At 37.6% G+C, this 21,041-nt stretch overlaps 2 protein-coding genes across 2 annotated transcripts; one reads left to right on the top strand and one right to left on the bottom strand.

Annotated features, from left to right (window-relative positions):
- The first annotated feature begins 372 nt into the window (after positions 1 to 372).
- On the top strand, positions 373 to 7,193 carry NDUFAF1 (NADH dehydrogenase (ubiquinone) complex I, assembly factor 1). Its single transcript, XM_009706341.1, has 4 exons — positions 373 to 882; positions 2,812 to 2,997; positions 4,263 to 4,337; positions 6,897 to 7,193. The coding sequence occupies exons 1-4, from the start codon at positions 373 to 375 to the stop codon at positions 7,035 to 7,037; spliced, it is 912 nt and encodes a 303-aa protein (XP_009704643.1). The 3' UTR covers positions 7,038 to 7,193.
- A 2,054-nt stretch (positions 7,194 to 9,247) lies between these two features.
- Positions 9,248 to 20,402, bottom strand: NUSAP1 (nucleolar and spindle associated protein 1; the record flags this gene model as incomplete). The annotated part of the gene is made up of 10 exons (XM_009706342.1): positions 9,248 to 9,335; positions 9,813 to 9,924; positions 10,504 to 10,614; positions 11,625 to 11,800; positions 13,946 to 14,133; positions 15,089 to 15,201; positions 15,932 to 16,021; positions 17,775 to 17,949; positions 19,053 to 19,244; positions 20,337 to 20,402. Coding segments are annotated over 10 exons (1,311 nt in total), but the record flags the coding sequence as incomplete, so codon positions are not given.
- Positions 20,403 to 21,041: the final 639 nt, after the last annotated feature.

Raw genomic sequence — 21,041 nt, 5'->3', positions numbered from 1 at the left:
ATTTTTGGTTTTATTTGAAGTATTTTACTTATTTTTTCTTATTTGTATGGGTATTTCACATCACGGGGAGGGGGGAACACATAGGGTGGAAATCATTAAGTAAACTAGAACTCTGAGAAAGTGTAATACTTGATGTTATTTTTTTATTCCTTTTCCCAATGGCTCAGATTTCTAGTTAATGCCTGGTTTAAAAACGAAACAGTTTTACAAGCATCCTATATGTAATTTTCTAATCTTTCCTCTTTTTCATTAAAGGTGGAGATAAACTGCGATAACTAAAGTGAGATAGCTCTGGATACTAGTTTTTTTTGTTGAAATTAATTTAAACCCTTTAATTGCTTTACTGGAAGTGAATTCTTCAAGTTTACTAATATGGCTCTGACTATTACGTTCCTGAACAGTGCTTACTTATGTGGTAGATGCTGCAGGCACAAAGTGTTGCACCCCTTAGTTGGACGTGTCCTCAGTGATTCCGTGTCTAAATTGTATAGCAGCTACAGGAGGCCAGGGTCACAGCCTGAGAAAAAACTGTCTTGGCAAAATATTGATTTCAGTTTTAAGAAGAGCATTGATGTCTTAAAGACTCAGCTAAGTATGCTGAAGAAGGAGACCGAAGATTACTTAATAGGACCTGGAGGCCGTCCACTGAATCAGTACCTGTTGGAACAGACAAGGGTGTTGTGGGAGTTTCGGAGCCAAGAAGATTTAAATAAATGGGTTATTTCCTCTGATGTAGAGATTGGAGGGAAAAGTGAAGTTTACCTCAAATTGGGTAGGAATAACCAGGCTGCTCTGCTGTATGGAACCCTCAATACAGAACTACCTCGTGATGGGGAGACAAAATACAGTGGATATTGCAGTATGAGAGCTAAACCGCCAGTGGTAAGTACAGCTTCATGTTCGTGTCACTTCTGTTGTTTAATCAGAGAGCATTTTTGTGTAATCCCAGTGACAACAAGTGGATTGTTGTTTGCTGCGCTTGAAACTGATCACTTTCAGGAGGATTAGATATTCTTTCAGGGGTATAATTGCTGCTCTGTCCTTTGACCTGGAAGGGACTTAAACTTTTTCTTCAATTTTGTTTTCCTTTCTTAGAAAAGGAATAATATACGTTTGCTCATTTATTTATGTACAATAGGGCATCCTCTCCTTAAGGCAGCCCTGTTTGCAGCCTACTTGCAAATGAAGGATCTGTAGTGAACCTTTATATCCAAAATTGATATGATAGTGTCTCTAAATAGATGTGTCTCTAAATTTGAAGTTAATTGAATGTGTCATAAGAACAATTTTTCTGAGCTTTAACTTGGCCTATTCATCAAACTTGGTTTAAGTGAAGGAGCTCAGCTTTTTTTCTTACAGGAACAGAAAATAATGCTTTGAAATGTACTTTTTAACTATCTGATTCCCACTGTACCTCAGAGAAAGCAAGACACAAATCCTTGATAGCTCAGAAATGAGCAAAATAGAACCAGAAATAGATGTGCTTATTATTGATACTGCTTGTTTCATTCCTTATTTTTAAGCACCTTTAAAAGCAGAGGAACATTTTGACTCAGTGTATAAAGTGCTTAACTTTTTAGTACGTTCTATTGTTTGTGAGTTGGCACAAGTACACAGGTAAAATCTTTTCTGGGTCAGAAACTTGGAAAGCAGAGAATATGAGCGAGCAAAATCAATGGGCAAATGAGAGACAGATGAACACTGATTAAAGTGGTGACAATGGGTTGGAGGAACAGAACAGCAAGTCGAATCTTGCCTGAGTGAAATTCCCAGGACTGCTACTGACTTGGGCAAATGTGACTCAAACTTCCACCTCCTAATTCTGAAGTAGTGGAGTGTATCAGTCCATCTTCATAAGGCATTTTGAAATCAGAGGGTAAAAACATAAATACAAAGGCTTGTTTTTAAGTAAGAAGGCTCAGAACTGGCAAAACCATAAAATCAAGTAGCCACAAGCCTTGTATTAATGTATCAATGATCTACCCCTCCTGCTGCCTGTAAGATGAGTTGGCAGAAGGACAGTTGACAGGTAACTGTGGTAGTGCTGTAAAATAAAAGGGAAACCTTCAGATTTTTTGGTGCTAATTTTGACTTGGTCTAAGCAATTCTGGCCAAGAGTAGCCCTGACCCCACCCCCCATCGGCCCAAGTGACCTCAGTGTAACTCTCTGAAGACTCTTGAATCTGCCTATATGTGAATCACAACACCGGGACTTTTAAGATCATTGGGAAGAAAAAAGCAATTGAGAATTAGACGTGCTTGCAATCCGTATTGTTATGCACAGTTAATTACAAAAAGTGTTGGAAAATTTTAAGTGCTTCCAGTGCTTATATCAGTCTTCAATTAAGGAAGTGATCACAGGGGATAAATTATCCCACTTCTTCAATTTCTTGTAATCACCTCTGAATAATCTAGTACTGACCACAGAATATTAAACTTAATGAACTACATTAAATTCAATGAACTACATAACTACTGATCCATCACTGTAATGTTCATGTACTTGCCTGGTAGGGAATTTGGTCCTAGGAAGGAGGTCTGATTTCTGCTAGTTACAAGATTGTGGTTTATAATTAAAGCACAAGTCCTCAGAGTGGTAATACTGCAGTTTGTGGGCTCTAAGACAGTGCTGAAGGAAATTCAGCGAGATCAGCAACTAGTATGATGAAAGAGTAACCCAGTTTTCACCATGTCACAGTAGATATTTGACATAATAATGAGGGCAGTGATCAAAGCAGTAGTGCTTTGTTCTTCATAACAGAAGTTTCCCTTTATTAAGGAGGAATAATTCTATTTATTAATAATTTGTAGGGATCTTTTGCTAGGAAGAAGTATTATGACTGGTCAAACTTCAACAGTCTGTATTTACGTGTTCGTGGAGATGGCAGACCTTGGATGGTAAACATTTATACAGACCCTTACTTCTCTCATCAAAAGGATGACCTCTACAACTACTTCATGTTCACCCGAGGAGGCCCATACTGGGAGGAAATAAAGGTGAACTAACGACTCTTTCAAACTAACGAGCCTGTCTTGGGGTCCTGGCCATAGCTCTGTGGAAGAGGAATTCTTTAAACAGTCACAGTTTGTTGCTATTGCTGTCCCTTCAGCAGTGTTTCTGTTGCGTATCCTTAAACCACAGACATGTGCCTTTGGCTTGGGAGTTCCCCAAACTGTAAATTGCTGGATTATGGGAGGGCAGACTGTGTGAATTGTATTAAAGGTCTGATCCACTGTACGTTCACCTTAATGGCGGCTGTTAGCTATTGCTGGAGTAATAGGATAGGTACAGTGACTGAAGCTTGGCAGGTGTCACCATGAATATTCTCTGTGATAACCATTTTGTCTGTAATACAAATGGACGTAGGCTGGTGTAGGGTTTGTACCCTGTGATGGGATTTGCGACGGGACTCGCCCGAGTCAGTCAGAGACTCACAGGTGTGGTTTGTCATTTATGGCCTTTGAATCTGTGACACAAAATAATATTTGTAAGAAGTGGGAGTTTCGGCTCTTTTCCGATGAAACTTGGGGAACTTTTGTAATTTGCTGAGGACAACGTAAAGGAGGTTTGCACATCCTTATGACTTGGCGTGGAGTGCTTCATGGTACTGTTGTCCAGTCATCTGAGAACAGCTCACTGTTTCACAGATGAAGAGTCAGGAGGATGAAAATTGGTGTGTCGTTGCTGACTTGCATGTTTTCCTCTCACCCCCACCAGCCAACCTTGCTGTTTCCTATCTTTTATCACAGCCCCTCCTCTTTCTTGCTCCCACTGCATTCGAAGTCATTTTTACATTATTCTGAATTGCTTTGAATAGCGTACTGATGTCTGAGTGTGACGATTGCACTATGAAATGCGCAGCTTGGGTATAGACAAGCTGTAGATATGCAGGCACACTAGACTTTTCATTAATTTCTATTTTATGTTGACATATTATTGGAAGGAGATATTCTCAATGTAAACAGCCACTTTCTGTGCTCTAGCCTCTCATTGTGTCCTAACAGGGTAACAATCCTGCAGGATGGCTACAAAGGGCCACCACAGACCAGCGTGGGCCTGGAGCTGGCTGCGAGTGGCCAGTGAAAGGGTTAATGTGACCCATTTCTCTATGCCAGTTCTACGTACCCAACCAGGGCTGGTGCCAGGTGTAGCAGAGTGTTACTTCATTTGCTAAGGCAGGCTTTTATTTTTTTTCCTTAAGTTTTTATTTGATGTGCTGGTGACACTAAAGTCTGGTTTGGTTTTGTTTTGTTTCTGTCAGATTCCATTCTCCAAATTCTTTCTCTCCAGTCGGGGCAGAGTCCAGGATGACCAGCATCCTATCTGGTTAGACAAGGCAAGTTTTCTATAGGCTTTATCTATCTGAAATTTTCTTTAAGATTATATTGTCGTGATATAGATAATTTATAAATCCTTTAATGTTTGTCAATTTGAAATTGAAGAGCCTCTTCTTGTTATGAGGTATATTCTTGTGTGCTTGCCTTTGCATTTAAATTGTCCTACTTTGTGATAGCAGTGTCAGTTTACTTCAAAGGATCTCCAAAAATATTTTTAAGAGATCTGTATAACCAAGAAAGAACTCACAACTTACTTGGCTTTCAAAAAAAAAAAACAAAACTAATTTTTTTTTTTTGAGGAATGATCAAAGTGAGTAGGAAATCTGAAATGCCAGTTGGCACGGTACTGCCAAAAATAATAAAAGTAAGTGTCATAAACTTTCATCCTGACAGAAGGCTGTCAGGGATATCATATTGTGAGATTTTATTTGAGGATGTACTGTATCAGTGACCTTGATGGTGAGCAGTAAACTTATGTATTTGTAGGCTCTTTTTTAGTTTTTTCTGGCTTTCTAGTGTAAGTATTAAGTAAATGTATGGAGTATTTTTTATCTTATTTCTGCAAATAGGTTGACTAATTCACTGATTCACAGGAGGAGACATTGGAAAAAAATGTTTCTGTATCTTTTTTTTCTTTTAAATTTCAGTAACCCTCCTCTATGTGATTGAGGGCAGCTTAACACCCAGTGACTACCAAAAGGAAAACAAACAATGTTAGAAATATATATGGGGAGGAAATAAAAGGCCCATTACTTGAATCGGTGTTAGTCACCTGGAGTGTTGCAGTCAGTTCCTAATTGCCTTAATGAAAATTAATTTAAAAAAAAAAACAAAACAAAAAACTTGAGGGCAATTCAGTGATCGGCAGCATGAAAACAATCTGTTCTAAAACAGAAGTTGTGGCTGTAGAAAGCAAGTAAGAATTATATGAAGAAGGTGGATCAACTACAAGAAAAAAATATGCTTTATGCAAGAAAGTTGTTCTAAAAGGCCTGTGTTTAAATACAGACACTGAAGAATTTATCAGGATTTGGAATATACAGTCATTCAAAGTGGTAAATGAAAACACCAAGTTGAATATGGGGTGTTTATTAAAGTTCACCAGCAGTTAAAGGGACAAAACAGTACTTGATCTACGCATCCTCCACATCATTTTCACTCCTCGTTATCTTATGCTTAGTATTTTACAGTAAAAACAATGCGCTTGCATATAATATGAAGTGTAATTTTTAAAAAGTATTTTGAAGAACCCTAAAAATAGGGGAAGCGGTGTGAAGGCAATTAAAGAAATCTTGATAAAATGTCTTGGTCCCTCATGGTACTACTATATGCTTTCCCAGGAACTAGAAAAGGCGTCGTTAAGCAGGAATAAGAGGGCAGGAAATAGCCAATGTATCTAGGGCTTGCAAAGGAATAGATTCTTTGGAGCAGAGAGTTTAGGTGACTCCGTAGTCATCTATAACAGTTGGAACCAGAAAGGTGGAGCTTTAAAAACTCTCCAGGCTCCGCGAGCCAGGGGGCTGATTGTGGAGCTTGCTTCTGGGGAAGAGACAGCATTTAAAATATTAGAGTGATCTGAGAGGAATGTCAGTGCATTTAGTTTCTTTAGCTTTGTTCTGTTATTTATTTAGCCTCACCGTACAATTATTCAGCTTTATCTAACACATCCTAGGCATTATTTTCATGTGTTTACAGCAGTCCTTAAAATCATGGGTACAGCCCAGACCTGCCCTTCTAGCAGGGCTTAAGGGCAGTTGAGGTTTAAGCAGTGGCCTGGCACTGGTGACCCAGCTTGTGCTGAGATCTGCCAACACCAGAGTTGCTGAGAGGTGACTGGGGACATCTAAGAGCTGAGAGTGCTTTCAGGCAAGCCACAGGCTAATAGGAAGTGTGCCTGAGCCACACAAGATTTTTATGCAATTTATTTCAGTTAGAATAAAAAATTGTGGGTTTTTTTTTTTAATTGGAATAGTGGTGGGGGAAAAGAATGAGGAATGTTCTTAAATATAAGAACATTATTCTAACTGGGAAACAGTGGCTAAGAACCTTGTCTTAATATAAAACTCAGTAACAAAGTTTCATGCATTTTAAAATGTCTGGTTTCGTGCACTTCCACACTATACCAGGTGTATGACTTGGTCAGGAATGAAAGTTCCCTTCCATCTTTAATTCCATTCTGTTGGCGTTTCCTGCTTAGGGAAGAATTGTAGCAGACTTCATGAAAATGTGTTTGTATACCCAGTCACGATGAAACTGGCCATATGCAAGCCTTGAAGGATAAAAGCTGCAGCGTTGCTTTAGGCTCACTCAGGCCATTTTTAATAAAGGGTTTAACACGGTGGTAGAAAGGCAAGCATGAAGTAGTTTCCCCCCTGGGGTCTGTTTTGAAAATGTGGTAGTTGAAGTGTTCAAGCCTTAAGAAACGCTGCTGCATTTTGAACAAATACCAGTTGAAATGAGATGGCCATGAGCTGTTTGTAAAACATGGAAGTGGTAGGTACAATTTATAATGTAGGTACATTATAAATACTGTTCTAATGTATGTATCTCTTAATTAGATTTGTACCCTTGGATTCACAATCGGAGATAAAGTAGATGGTCCCTTCCAGCTGGAGATCGATTTTATTGGCCTGCTGAATGATAGAGCTCATACAGAAGAATTTGCCTACGAAACATATGAAAAGAATCCTCGAGTCTAAGTTGGGCTGGTGTCCTTGGGGACATTCTTCACCTGCTTGGTTTGTTTTTATAACAGCTTCTTCATGTGTGGCTTAACTTGAAGATTCTATGTAAACGTTAAAGAGAGAAGTGCATGAAGTGTGACTGTAGTAATCTGACTAGAGTGACACTGTTGGCATCTTCGAGCTGCCAAATACAGAACCCTGGAGAGATTGTACATACATGGACTGGAACACAGCCTGAGGGGAGTTGAGGCATCCTTAAAAAGTAGTAACTGTTGACTGGGTAAGTTTTGGTGTCTGTCCTGACCTTTGCAGAAATAAAAGTATTTCATGAGCTCATTGTAGTTCTCTTTTGTACAAGAACTTTGCTTTCTGCATTATATGGTTTGTAGGCAGTTGTAAAATACTCACATCCGCTAGTTTTGAACTGGAAAAAGTATGATGAGAATTAATGGTGCTTAAGTGTGACTCAGCTGCTGAAATGTACAAAGGGCAGCACCAGAAATGGAAAAGGCAGAAGTATTTCAGCCTTTTGCTTTGGCTCCTCTGAATAACTAAAAAAAGAAAAAGCTGCCCCTGCCAAGATTGAAACAGTAGCTATGCAGTGGCTTTGGCTTTTAGTTTAGAGCTGGTTTTGGTAGTCCTAACAACTTTAGCTCTCTAAAGCTGTAAGCAGAATTAATGCCCCAAGGGTGGGGTGAGGGGAAACCCTCCTCCCTGAGGAGGCATAGCTCAGCTCCATTAGCTGGTGTGTGCCCTTAGCTTGACTCAGCTGTGCTGGAAGAAGTCGCAGCTGCAGCTGGTGGCACAGAAGCTCAATACCTCCCTTTTTCTGAGAAGTCTGGTCTTCCATAATTTGAGAAACACTTTAAAAGAACAAGTGCTGAAGGGTTTCACTTCAGCAGTCATAGACTTAGTCTAATCAAAGCAGTGACCTCCTCTACAGTGACCTCGTTTAAGTTGACAAGTATTAAAGGTACCTATATTTTATATGGAAGAGGCCACAATATAGCAAGCTGAAGCAGTGTCTTGTACCAACATTTTCCTCTTGCACAGAGTTAAATAGTGTAAGAGCAAAAGAGAGGTGATGGTTATTGTTTATAAAGATACCTGAACAAACATGCTTTCATAAAGGGGTAGGCAGGCTAATTGGTAAGGAAAGCCGGTCACAAAAATAGACGCTAAGTAGTAAATGTAAGTGTGAACAAAACTAATTTTACACTAAGGAGGTAGCTATATATAGTACACTATGTGATATAACCAGTGATAAACAGGGTATACACAAAATATTTATTTCCCCCATTAAGTTTATAAAAAAAATTGCTTGTTCTTGACACATTAGATAAGATACAAAATTCACCAGAACAGTTATTTGCTTAAAATTGAGATTACAAGTGCTAAATTACCTTTCCAACTCCATCCATACATAATAAATCCAGACAACTTTTCTATGTATTTTTTTAAAAGTAACAATAACAACAGCTTTTCAGTCTAAGGTACTGCATGTACCTCAACACTACTGTAACCTCTTTTAAACATTATAGAGATGAAAAGCAGAAGAATTTTGTTAATGTCTGCTATTTACTATAGAAAGGAACAAAACAACCTTAACTGTTCAAAGCACCCAGTTGGTAATTTGTGAAGCCACTTTTCAGTTGTGACTTTTTAAAAATGCGGTATTTTACAATTATGTTACAGTAAGTTTTTAGTTTTCCAGAGAGCTTGCATATTTTTTCTTCTCTTGGAAATTCCCTACTACTTCATAGGCATGCAATTAGAGATCTGAATAATTGCTGTAAGTGTTGTTGCAGAATTTAAGGACTGATCTGGAGAGCAGGGCAAGCAGACATCTCCAACTCCTGTAATTTACCACAAAGTGTGCATTCTAGTGGGTAACAAATGCATTCTGGGAGAAAATTGTGTCCTAAGTTGTGAGTGGGGAAAAAGATGCTCAAGAAACCTCCTTGCATTTTCTCCTTTAACGTCTTTTAGCTAAATGAAAACATTATTAAGCAACTAGACAGTTCTAAGCTCCTAAAAGTTTAGAACTCAGATCTCATTGGAGAAGCTGATCACAAAAACATTATGCTCAGATGCATTATAAGGTCTCATTCAACGCTCTCTGGATTCTACTAGCTAATAGCAACCTGAACCACACACAGACATCACAAGTATTTACATGACGGGAAGAGTATTTACAGAGATTCCTTAGATATTTCTTATTCCTCCTAACCCACAGAGAGTCCTCTACGGTTTGCAAGAACCTGAGCCTTTTTCTTTTTTCTCTCTTGCTCGTGTTTCTCACGCCTTTCTTCCCTGAAGGGGAAAAAGAAGAGAGACAGACCATATCAAGTTATGTTAAAGGTAGACACACAAGCAACTAAAAGAAGCTGAAGCTGACCAAGGCTTAACATCTATTTCACCAGTGCGGTGCACTTGCCACTGGCAAAGAGAGCAATACTGTTTTGGATCACATCCAGACACTCAGGGAAATCATTCTGCTTGGACGTACCGGTCTAACCTTTGAGGTAACAACATGTAAATATTCACAGCTTCTTCCAAGGTGATGGTAAAGCTGCAAACGCTAGAACTGATAGCTTTCATAGAATAAAAGTCTATCATCAGACTCAGAGCTGCCCACTCTGTTGGCCTTCCTGGTACTAGACAGGCTATTGGAAGCAAAAATTGCTTTTATATTAAAGTAATTTTTCCTGAACTGCTTATTTAAATCCTAAAAAGACATACGAGTCATGTTAAGTAACACTATTCATAAGAAGCCAGTGGTTTACTAACCTTGTCTGGAGATGTGGCTGTTTGTAATCTTTCTTACATGAAGAGACATTGCTACCAACAGACTTATTTGGGACAGTATTTTCTTTACATTCTCCCCAAGGTTTTAGTCGTCCTACAATTTAGAAGCAAAAAAGAGAGACTACTGAATTACTAGTTTAGTGATTGTGTGCTTAACTTGTTATCGTGACTTTTATACTAGCTACTGTGGTTTTAGCTGGTTGACTTTAAGAGGACAGCCTCTCCAGCTGTATTATCAGTTTCACCAGCCCGTTCCCTGCAAGCAGTTTTTCTGTAAGTAGTAAGAGGCGACTGTACTTACAAGGAACACTCATCACGCAAAGTTCAGCTTCTCATGCAATAGCGCACTTTTTAAAAAAAATAAAAATAAGCCTCATTGTGTAAGGAATATCTCCTCTTTCCTGTACATATATCTATTCAGTGGAATACAAGGACATTTATCTTGTATTTATGGGTTTTTGGTCATAAAGACTTATCCTTCAGTAGGGAGGCTCTTAAAGCATATATTATGTAGAAATTTAACATCAGTCCACAGACTATGTGGGAATCCAGAGAGAAAGGGAGAGAAAAAGAGACTGAGAACATTGCTGTCATGGATTGCATCAATGCCTTACTTTATGAGCAGCTGCACGTAAGGAGTATGACCAACACAAACGGCACAGGACCACCGTACCTTTATGTGGCTGATAGCGGAGCGGCCTTGAGAGACTTGCTTTGAGATCAAATGTCTTCTTCGTGCTCGTGGGTTCTGCACAGTGAGCTGCAAACTTGAAGGGGGTGATAACTACAAAAGACATCAAGATATCATAGTTAGTTACAGTAGCAAGAACATCACTGGACATAGCAAGTTGGAAAGCACCTGTGAAGACCACCTTACAACTATTAAGACCAAAGAGCCATTAAATGCTACTCTCTCCTGCCTCTAAAGACAGAATTGCACAAATACAGCTCCCTCGAAAGAGGGAGCTTCCAGGCCTGGAGAGAGCAAGAGTTGTAGAGCATTGGCCCTTTTGCTCTGATTATGCTATGTGATAGCACATACAGCTCCCCGTATTTTTCTAGTCCTTCAGAGCAAATTGCGTTTACTTAGTCTCTATGCTTATTTGTAACCATGTGGATTTTCACACTGAAAAAAGAAGCATTCTTCCGGAACACATCAGCTTCAGATCGGCAGTGGAACTTTTCTTTCCCCCTAAAATCCGTTGATATTGTCATACAGAAAGACAGGGAGCTCTGGGTTCTTGACCTGTGCTGATGTACTGTGATGCTAGGGTACCAGCGTTTAGATAGCAGAGCCGTGCTGATGCAGAGATCATTAGTAAGCAGAAGACTTCTGCTTTTTCTTACGGAGTTTTAGTTCCCGAGTTAATCAGGGTGGCTGGGGTGGATAATACCAGGTTGCTCTAAAACATAGCTAGAAGCCAGGTGCATGCCAATCCCTCAAAAAGAATGAGACCTCCGAGAAGGCATCAGGAACATCTCTCAACACAGACAGGATCTCCCTGTACCTGTTATATGATTCTTTTGCTAGGTAGTCCCTAAAGGTCTAGGAGATTTTCTATCCCCTTTTCTGTAGGCAGCTAGGTACCATATGTTTAAGTCTTAGCACTGAACCGTTTTAGTCAAAGCACTGCAAAACAAAGGAAACAAAGAAACTACGGCACTTTCTAAAAAAATCAGTCATAAATTAGAGAATGAAATTAAAACCTGGGTCTACATGACATTAGGTTATAAAAAATTGATATAAGACAAAATCTTGATTTGAAAGAGCCAAATATTTACCATCCACTTTACCCTTTGATCCAGTCAGATCGTTATTTCTTGCATTTCTCTTGCTGTTTTTCTGACTTAACAGTTTGCAGCCCTTTTGGCTGTGGGGTGTGCACATCTCTTCCAAGTATGGAGACATTCTAGATGGAGTCTTGGTAAGAGAGCGTTTGTGCTCATTATCTTTTGTGGCTTCCGAGAACCTGAAAATTATTAGAAATACGAAGACAAAGTCAGTCATCTACAAGGAATGTAAGCAACATGACAGAATACAGAAGGTTCTGCCTTCTACTTCTCACCGGTAGAAAGTTTTACTGTGTGTAAGATGTTCACCACTTATGCATAAACTGCATGAAAAATACCTTTGCTGGCAGTTTTCGAGTTATGAGCTGTCATCAATAGCAGGAAGCAAAATTAGGAATTACAAAAAAGTGACTTTCTTATTTTGGAGAGCAAATATATTTGGATGCAATAAGGTAGCAGATTTCTTCACCAACAGATATGATTTACCTTAGGTTCGGATTCTCTAGTAAAATATTATATACAAATACTGTTAATTTTAAAATTCAAATTCAGAAAAAATGAAAGAAAATTAACTAACAGAACTCCAGAAAGCAAAGATCTACAAGAGGAAGAAGCTGGAAGTTTTAGTCAAAACGCACAAGTTACCTGCATACCGAGACACACACATGTACTGTATGGATGTGTGTATATACACACACATTTTTAATATATATGTGTGTATGTATACATATATATTAATACATACACATAAACACATGAAAGAAATTTCAAAATCTTGCATAAAGTAATACCCTTATCAGAAAGGGTTCTGAGAATAAGCTGAAAGCCTGCAAGATATGGAAAGACAGTGAATAAATGTTGAAGAAAGCTGCGCTTTGAGGGCTAGGCAAGTTTAAAATGAAGCACAGCTTGCAAGATCCACCTCAGCACATCTTTAGACAAACGGAACGGAAGCAAATTCTAAAAGTGTTGTGTTGTTTTACACATTGCTAAGAATCAAGTAGGGCTGCAGTGAAGACAATAAAGATCATCCAACAGGACACCAGAGGCAGAGTGAAGATTGTTTTCATTTGTTGTTACCTACTAAAATCAAAGATAGCACATTTAAAGTAGAAACAAAGCCAGTAAGAGCGCAAGCTTGATTTTACAAGGAACCTGTAATCTTGGCCTTTGAATTAGCAAAAGAACTGCATTCAAAAGTCCCATAATTATTTATTAGGAGATGTCAATATTAGAAGTCGCACTGACTTAATAACAACAATCCCACACACACTTTATATTCAGAGACAAAAAAAAAAGTCCCAGCAGCTATAGTCTGGGCATGCAAAAGTTGAGAAGTGAAGGTTATCAGAAAAATGGAAAGTAACACAACCGAGACCTGAGCTTAACTGGGTATAGTTAGCAGGAGAAGGATGAGGATAAATTACAGAATGTTTAAATCTGAACTGTGGCAAGTTTAGTAAACTGAATAAAGTTGTAATTAGCACAATAATTAGAAACTAACAGAGAGATAGTAGAGACTTTTTTCACTGAAAAGAAAGCCGGACAAAAGGGCATTTATCAATGGAGTACCATATGGACTGTCCTTTTGATTCCTTCTTTTAAAAGGTTTTTTGCTCAAGAGTTTAGAAAAATTAGTAATAGGCTAATAAAATTTACCCTCAACAAAAGTTCATGAAATACTAATATAACAGAAAATTAGATTACAGTGTAGGAATAATGAAGTGCACGTGATGTTTTAAAAGGAAGTGAGATGAGATTTAATAGCATTGAGTACGAGCTCCTTCATTTAGCAATTCCTGATGACTTTCTGGTGTTAACTTAGTTCCCATCTGCTAGAAACAATCTGCTGATAGTAGTCAATTGGGGGTGGGGAGGTGGAGAAAAGGAAAAGAGTACCCAAAAAACCGACAAGGGATGAGTCCATTGCAAGACTCACCTGGAATAGTGCATAGTTCTGGTTAAGTAATCTCAAAGATAAATTAATTCAGTTATAACAGAGACTATTAAGTTACCTGACAAAGTGGAAGATCTAACACAGTAAGAGAAGAAAAATAATCCAGCTTGGTTGGTTTAGCAAAATGAAAGATGAAAGAGATGCAAGATTCCTCCTACCATCAGACATCAAATGAAGACTCAAGGTAGTAACAGCACAGTAAGGCTTAAACCAGCCATAAAGCTAGGATGAAAGTCCATTATCAGAATTAGTCTCATGTAGTTCATGTTTGGAATAGAAATAACATAGTCCAATCACAGTCAGTGTTGATTATTTCATGGGTATCATACCAAATTGCTCATTGGTAGTTTTGGTTTCTTCTTTTTACCTGACATTCATTTTGGTTGTTGAAAGGACAGAAGGATTAAATGAAGATTTCCTAGATAAAATACTCCGATTGGCAGTGTTCAGAGAACTGTGTGGTGGCTGCTGGAGGTTACTGGGAGTGCAGGTGGCAGAGAATCTGCCTCTTTCTGGATTTGGGCTGAATAAAAATGTTTTGCCACTGGTTTGTTCCTAGGGAAAAGCAAATCATGAGTTAGCACACTCTGCTAAAAATTTATCAGAAAAGCAGCTAAGAGAAAGGGACAATACACAGTGAATCAGGAGCATACAGTCTCTCCAGTTTTTCCCTTTTTTTCTTTAAAAGTATATTTTAAACAAAAGTAGTTTTATTATTATTAAACTGATTTGAAAACACATACCTTAGAATTTTTATGTGGAGTGCCTTTTTCTGGCGCTTTTAAGTGATTCGATTTTTTGGCCAGCACCTGCCAAAAGTAATTTGTCTTAAGTATATATTCATACAATGCATGCCATAGAAAAGAGAAATGCAGCATTCAGGAGTTTAAGTGTTACTGTTTTGATATGTCCGTTGACATGTTCATTCATATGTTACTGTCACTTTTCTGAGGTCTGCTACACTCTAAGAGGCCCTATTAGCAGCTTTCACCTGTGCGTGAAATACAAGAACTGAGAATTGGGACCACTGAGAACAACATTTATTGCACATATTTTAAAGGAGAGTCATATGCAGTCATTGGACAATGGTTCTTTAAGGCACAAGGGCACCATAATATTTAATTCCCCACTCTGAAAAATAACCCATCCCCTTGGTTAAGTTCTGCAGCAATTCAAACAGTTGTAAACAAAACCTCCAGGAGATCCTTCACAAAAGTAATTGCGAATTATTTTTACTTAAAACTGGCAAGCTATTTGTGGGTTCCTATAACTATAACCATACGCTGTTAATATCTACAAAACTGACACAACTATACAAGTTATATACAAATAACTCTATATAACTAGTTATATAGGACTGCAGTTAAATTTCACTGATCTTAACATTCCACTGCATGTACACATGACCAGCTACTTACTGCTCTAAAGAGACTCTACAAGACTTTTACAGAGAGGGTCTGGAAGTACATAAATATAGGAACAATTGATAACTTCCTGTGTTACCACTTACCTTGACTTCATCGAGACAACTGTTGCAGTTTTCAATAAGTTTTTTCTTCCTCTCAATGTAGTCAGCAATAGATTCCATTTTCTTGAAGTGAGCCTCATGCAACTTTTTGAAGTCTAAGAAGTTCCAAAAATAAGAAGAGTCACGTATCTGATAAGCTCCTAAGGAAGTTTACTACTTAATAGGAGAATCTTACACCACCTGTCATTATGGCCTCAAAGGAAAGTATAACATATCCCTCTACTTAAAGAGTCTGTATACACAGGTAACCAAACAGTATGAAATAGAATTGACTTCACCAGCTACATAACCAGTTACCTGGTACATACTCTGGACAATTATAGAATGGTTTGAGTTTGAAGGGACCTTTAAAGATCATGTAGTCCAACCCCCAAATTCTGCAGTTAAAGAAAAAAAGAAATACTTCCAAATTTTAAACGATTGAATGTATTTTACAAAGTAATGAAAATGAGCTAACACACAGTAATACAGCACAACAGTAATATTTCAAAAGTGGAAACTAAACAAGCGGGAGTAATAGCATATCTTCCTGCTCTTTGTTGTTTTGAAAGTCATGAATGCAAGCATTATACCCAAAAAGACATCCAAGTGCTTGATAAACCAGTTTTATAACGTACATGCGAGTCATTTACTACTATGAATTTGCAAGTTAGAAGATATACTTTAAAATGTAACCTTTGGGAACTTTTTTGTTTCCTTGCTTTTTAAAGAGAGGATGTTCTCTTCTTCAAGCAGAAATAGAAATTTGAGTTGTAAAAAACTAAGTCAAGTCTGCCTTCACACACAGACCACACATCTATTTCTAAAGATGGTAGGTTATCTTACTTGGTGTAGTAGCTTTCATTCCTGTTTTCCCAGACCTGGATGCACGGCCTACATATAAAGGGATCTTCCCTCCTGCACGACGAGCATCACCTGGCACAGTATTAGACAAGTTCATTAGAACTCCTGGAAAATACTTTAATGTCATCACCAACTTTTTAAAAGTATTTGTTCCAAGACACACCTTATCTCCTCAAAGTGGGTTTAGGTTTTGAGAAATAAAAACCATCAGCTGGAATAGATATGTCCCAAGTCTCTCAAAAGCCTTTTAAATGGTATGTCAGTAACAGCATGTCTTGACAAACTACAAGCCCAGCGTGAAACTTACAGTCATACTAGGTTATTATCTTTCAATAATAAAGTATTTTACAGGGGAAGTTAACAGGGGAACTATGCTTGTAGTGAGCAAAACCAAATTTAGATTCATAGGTCTTGATCCACTTAATAAGCTAGCGTTTTTTAAAATGTTGGTAACAAAGAAGAAATACTTCTTGGTCAGCTTTTCTGCCACTGCCTTATATATGTATACAGAGTATAAGTTCTTTTTATCATCTCTGCTCTCAGGTATAGTATTAAGCTCATGTTCGCACTTTAGTGATTAATTTTATTTTATTAAGAAAAAAAATATCAGGCAAAGACTTCACATCAAGTTCAATATTTGCATATCAAAAGCAAACATTTGCTTTGCTATTCATTCACATCCCCTTTAAAGTAAACTTGGATGACCTCAATATTTTGAAATAAATCCTCACTGGAAGCAAATAATGGGGATTGTTAAATAATTGTTTGAAAAAAAAAATCCAACTTTTCAACACTAAATGCAGACATAGTATTTTTCTGTCACACAGCTCTTGCTGTCTGAAATTACTGAAAAACCCAAAACAAATGGAAAGCAGTATTGATACTTATAATTACAGTTACAGGAAGAGATAAGTACTGTGCCAACTGTCAGGATGAATGCTGCCTCAACCAAACCATCTTCTACATATTCTATTGATTCTGTTTTTAAAAGAACCTTCAAACATCCTCATTTTCTATAATTAGTTTCAAAATTATAGATGGCCTCCAATAAGAGTGTCCTTGTAAATTCTACTGCACAGCAAGAATATCCAAAATGCAGCTCAAAGACTACAGACACTTAGTCTAACAGGAGCAAACAATGGTATGTGTCTTATTTAACAGACCCACAGTATTAATAAATTACCAGATTGGGCAGACAAACTAATTTCTTCATGTCAGCTGCATGCTCAAGGGAGTGAGGGAGAAATGAATTCATATTTTCAGTGGCATCATGTTTGAAGGTCTAAAAAAGCCACCAGATAGAAAATGATCCACTGTAATATATTCAGATATTGTTCAGCAGTTTAAACAAATTATAAAGGGTTCTGTCTGTATGTCCTTTTCTACTAATTTTACTCCTGGAAAGAAAATAGCAAAGCCTGTTCATCTGCAAGAAAAGAAAAATGAAGCATGAGGAAGGAAGCCCTCCCTTTCTTGACACTTTTTAGCATCTCGGGGGTATTCCAAAAGGCACTGGTCCTAAACAAGGTGCAAGACTCAAATACACTCAGCCCTTCAAGAACTCCTTCACTAAAAACATCAGCTCCAGAGTTCTGAAGTCAAAGCCAGCAGAATTCCTACATTGCAGAATTTGTGGATTTGTGTTACCATATGTTAAACGAACAGGTGCACAAACTCAAACGAGAGACTTTTTCTGGTATCCCCAAATAAGGTACTGATCACCAGACATATCACAAAAATCTTTGCAGATACAATAAAATAAGCAAAAGGTGCATTTTAAGTAGCACAAATTACTAACCTTACTTTTTTTGAATTTTCTACTTACATTCATCTCCTTTACTTTTAGTAGAGGTCTTCACTGGTTGTTCTTTCTGACTAGTACCCATCCCTGGATTCTCAGTAGCACTTTCTCTAGTTACTTGTTCCTCATTTTGCAACACCTTCTCTCCCTTTTCACGCTCACCCTGAGGCACTTCGTTTTCTTTCATTTCGGAATGCTCCTGCAGTTTAAACATACTTCGTTTAAACAGATTGTTCCGACTGGATATAAAGGCAGGCTGTTGTTCTGAGAACAGTCAGTCACTGGAACAAGTTGCCCAGAGAGGTTGTGTAGCCTCCATCTTTAGATGTTTCCAATATCAGATTAGATAAAGCCTTAAGCATTGTGGTCTAACCTCATACTTGACCCTGCTTTGATTGGGAGATAGAGCAGGAAACTTTCTGAAGTCCAACCTGAATTAACCTGTGAAATACTCATCCTGTTATTTCACAAATGGATCTATATTAGAAAGCTTTTACCTGCACAGCTCTAAACATTTAGTATAAGATTGCCTTTATTGACAAAGGTTAATTATTTGCAAGTAAAAATAAATTCATTGGCTATGTTACTTTTTACTATTGTAGCTTTGGTTACTCTACAATTCTTTAACTAACACTAACAAGCTAACACTCCTCATCTTCTCATTTCTCTCCTCCAATTCTAAATCAGCAAAAGTCTTTCACACAGTTCTTAGTTCAATCATCATTTGCATATAATTCTAGAGAAAAATAATTCTAACCCCATCTCACCTTGAAACTTCCCCTCCCTCAGTCATACAACCAAGAACCCACTGAGAGGAACGGGAATTAAAAAATTGTGAGGTTTAGGCAATCATCCAATTAATTTTTTTCTATATAAAGAAAGTGCAAACAGTCTTATTTTAGATAAATTCTGAAACTAGTCTAAGATTCAGAATACCATGATGAACTAGCAAAAGTAGCCTCACATTCAGATAAAGTGTTTGGAATTGTGTATTTCTTAGAGGAATTTAATTTATTTGCTTGAAGTGATGACTAGCAAGTTATCTCTGTTCATTATGGAATAGCACATAGTCAAGATAGACAAAATCAGTGCTACAAAGTACAGAAGATCAGTATCAAAACATTTGCATATGAAATTCTTACATACACACACATATAAATACATACATATATATATAAAAGAAACAAAACACATATACCACCTGCTAAGTGGGGGCAGAAAAAAAAAAAAGTCAAGTGTGTTTAAATTATGCTTGGGGGAAGGAGGGGCAGCCAGCACACAAAACCAAGCAATGTAAATCACCTCTTTCTCATCAGAAAGCCCTGTATTTTCTTCACTGGTATTACTTTCCTTATCGGAGTTTCTCTTTTTTCTGGTTATTTTCTTCTCTTTACGGCATCTTTTTGTAATAAAACACACTGAATCAGGCATACTTTCCTCCTGATTGCTCAGTTCACCTGATTTGATGGAAGCAGATGCATGTTTTTCAGAGTCCTGTAGCAGAAAAATAATATAATGTGGAATGTATCTGACAAACATAAACTAGATGCCCCAAAGATAGAGTTTCAATTTTATTATTGGAAGTATTTCACACAGAGGAAAAACTGCAGCATGCCATTTAGTGGCATAGTAATCAAGAAATTGGCAGTATGTAGATTTCCCTAAACACCAAAGCTCATTGTTTGAAGACTTTAAAAAGAACTCCTACAGTTGGTTTACTATATAGCATTTTAATAAGGTTTTAAAACACTAATACTTTATATTTGAAATCTGACTTGCATGATGCTGTAACCTTCCCAGAGTTGTACATTTCTGTGGAATACTCTTAACCAAAAAACAAACAAACAAAAAAACTCAGAGCCTCTTCCGTGCTTGTTAAAACAAAAAATAAGCTGACAAGGATTACACCAGTCCCTCAAACATTTAAAGATTTTAAAGGAAGAGCTTAAAGGGAGATCTATTTTAGAAAGAGCAGATAACAATTTACTACCAAAAACATAAAAAGCATTGCCATACCCAGCAAAATAATTCAGCTTGCAGAAGAGAAAACTTTTTTTAAAAAGCTAAGAAAACAACACATTAAAGGAAGAGTAAAGGAAACATCACAATTGTATCACTTTAATGAAAGTATCAGTGTAAGTAAATTGCAGTAGATGCAAAATGCTTTCCAATGAGTATCTAGTCCCTTTCACTGAGGCATGCAAAAATAAATAAAATATCTTTATATTCGGTACTGACCAGTGTCTGGAGCTAAACAGGCAAGAATAAAGATTTGTTCAATGGAAATTAAATGTTCGTGTTCACAGAGAATAATCTTGTATTGATGTCGAAACATACATTGTTAATTTTGGCAGCTAAAAGGAAATCAGCTTTGGGTCATATAGGAGACCGCTTCGAAGCCAATATTAGCACCTCTGTTTCTATCAGTAAACGAGTGCATTGAACTAAGGGCACTATTAAGAAATAAGTGTTTTTATTACAGTTCACACGATGGTAAAAAACAACCTTCAGTACGTGCCCTGCTCTACTAGTTACAAAGTTAGGTCTACCTCTCTTAGAAAGAATGGCTGATTTATCATCTATTACCATATTTTCATTTTCTTGTGTTGTTCCATGAAGGTGTTGCTTCAGTGCTTTCAACAATTTGTCTGCCTAGAGAGAAATCAAAACAACATATAAATCAAATATTGCATTAAGTCATCAAACAAAAAAACTGCATAATCCCAACTAGTGTCCTCTAAATTAACCCAACAAACAAGCAGAACATTTCCTGAATCCAACAGGATAAAGCACACCTGGAGCTTGATTCAAGTCAGTCAAATTAGAGAAAGTCCTGAAGGCTGCAGACAAATAAGTAGCATAGTCTCCACAGAAGCACAAAGACAAATTTCCCCGACCAAGTTTCTTCTGATCTGTCTGTTTTCCAGAAAGTTTAATCGTTCAAGGATGAAGAGACTGACTGTGTTTAGCAGCACTGCGTAGCTGAACAGGAATTAAAATCGTATCAAGTTTCTGCAGTAACTTCTGTCTTGGCCGGACCACACGCAAAGCGTTCTTCTCACCCCTTGCACATACTCAACAGTAATAGCGACTGAATAACAACAAAATTACACCACTGGTATTGTAGGCTATGAAAGACTCTTAAATACCTAATTGGAAAGTCAGCATAAAATCAAACCTGAGCTAGAAGTTTAAGAACAAAATGACCCAGAACTAAAACCCCAAGCAGCAATCTTAGTCCTCTGAGGACAACGAGTCCCTCTGCCCACCCGAGTCGCGGATCTTCTGTCC

The sequence above is a fragment of the Cariama cristata genome, unplaced genomic scaffold, assembly GCF_000690535.1.
Source record: "Cariama cristata isolate BGI_N322 unplaced genomic scaffold, ASM69053v1 scaffold43628, whole genome shotgun sequence".
Lineage (NCBI taxonomy): Eukaryota > Metazoa > Chordata > Aves > Cariamiformes > Cariamidae > Cariama > Cariama cristata.
Note: the sequence above shows the minus strand (reverse complement) of the source record. Positions and strands in the feature narration are given on the sequence as shown.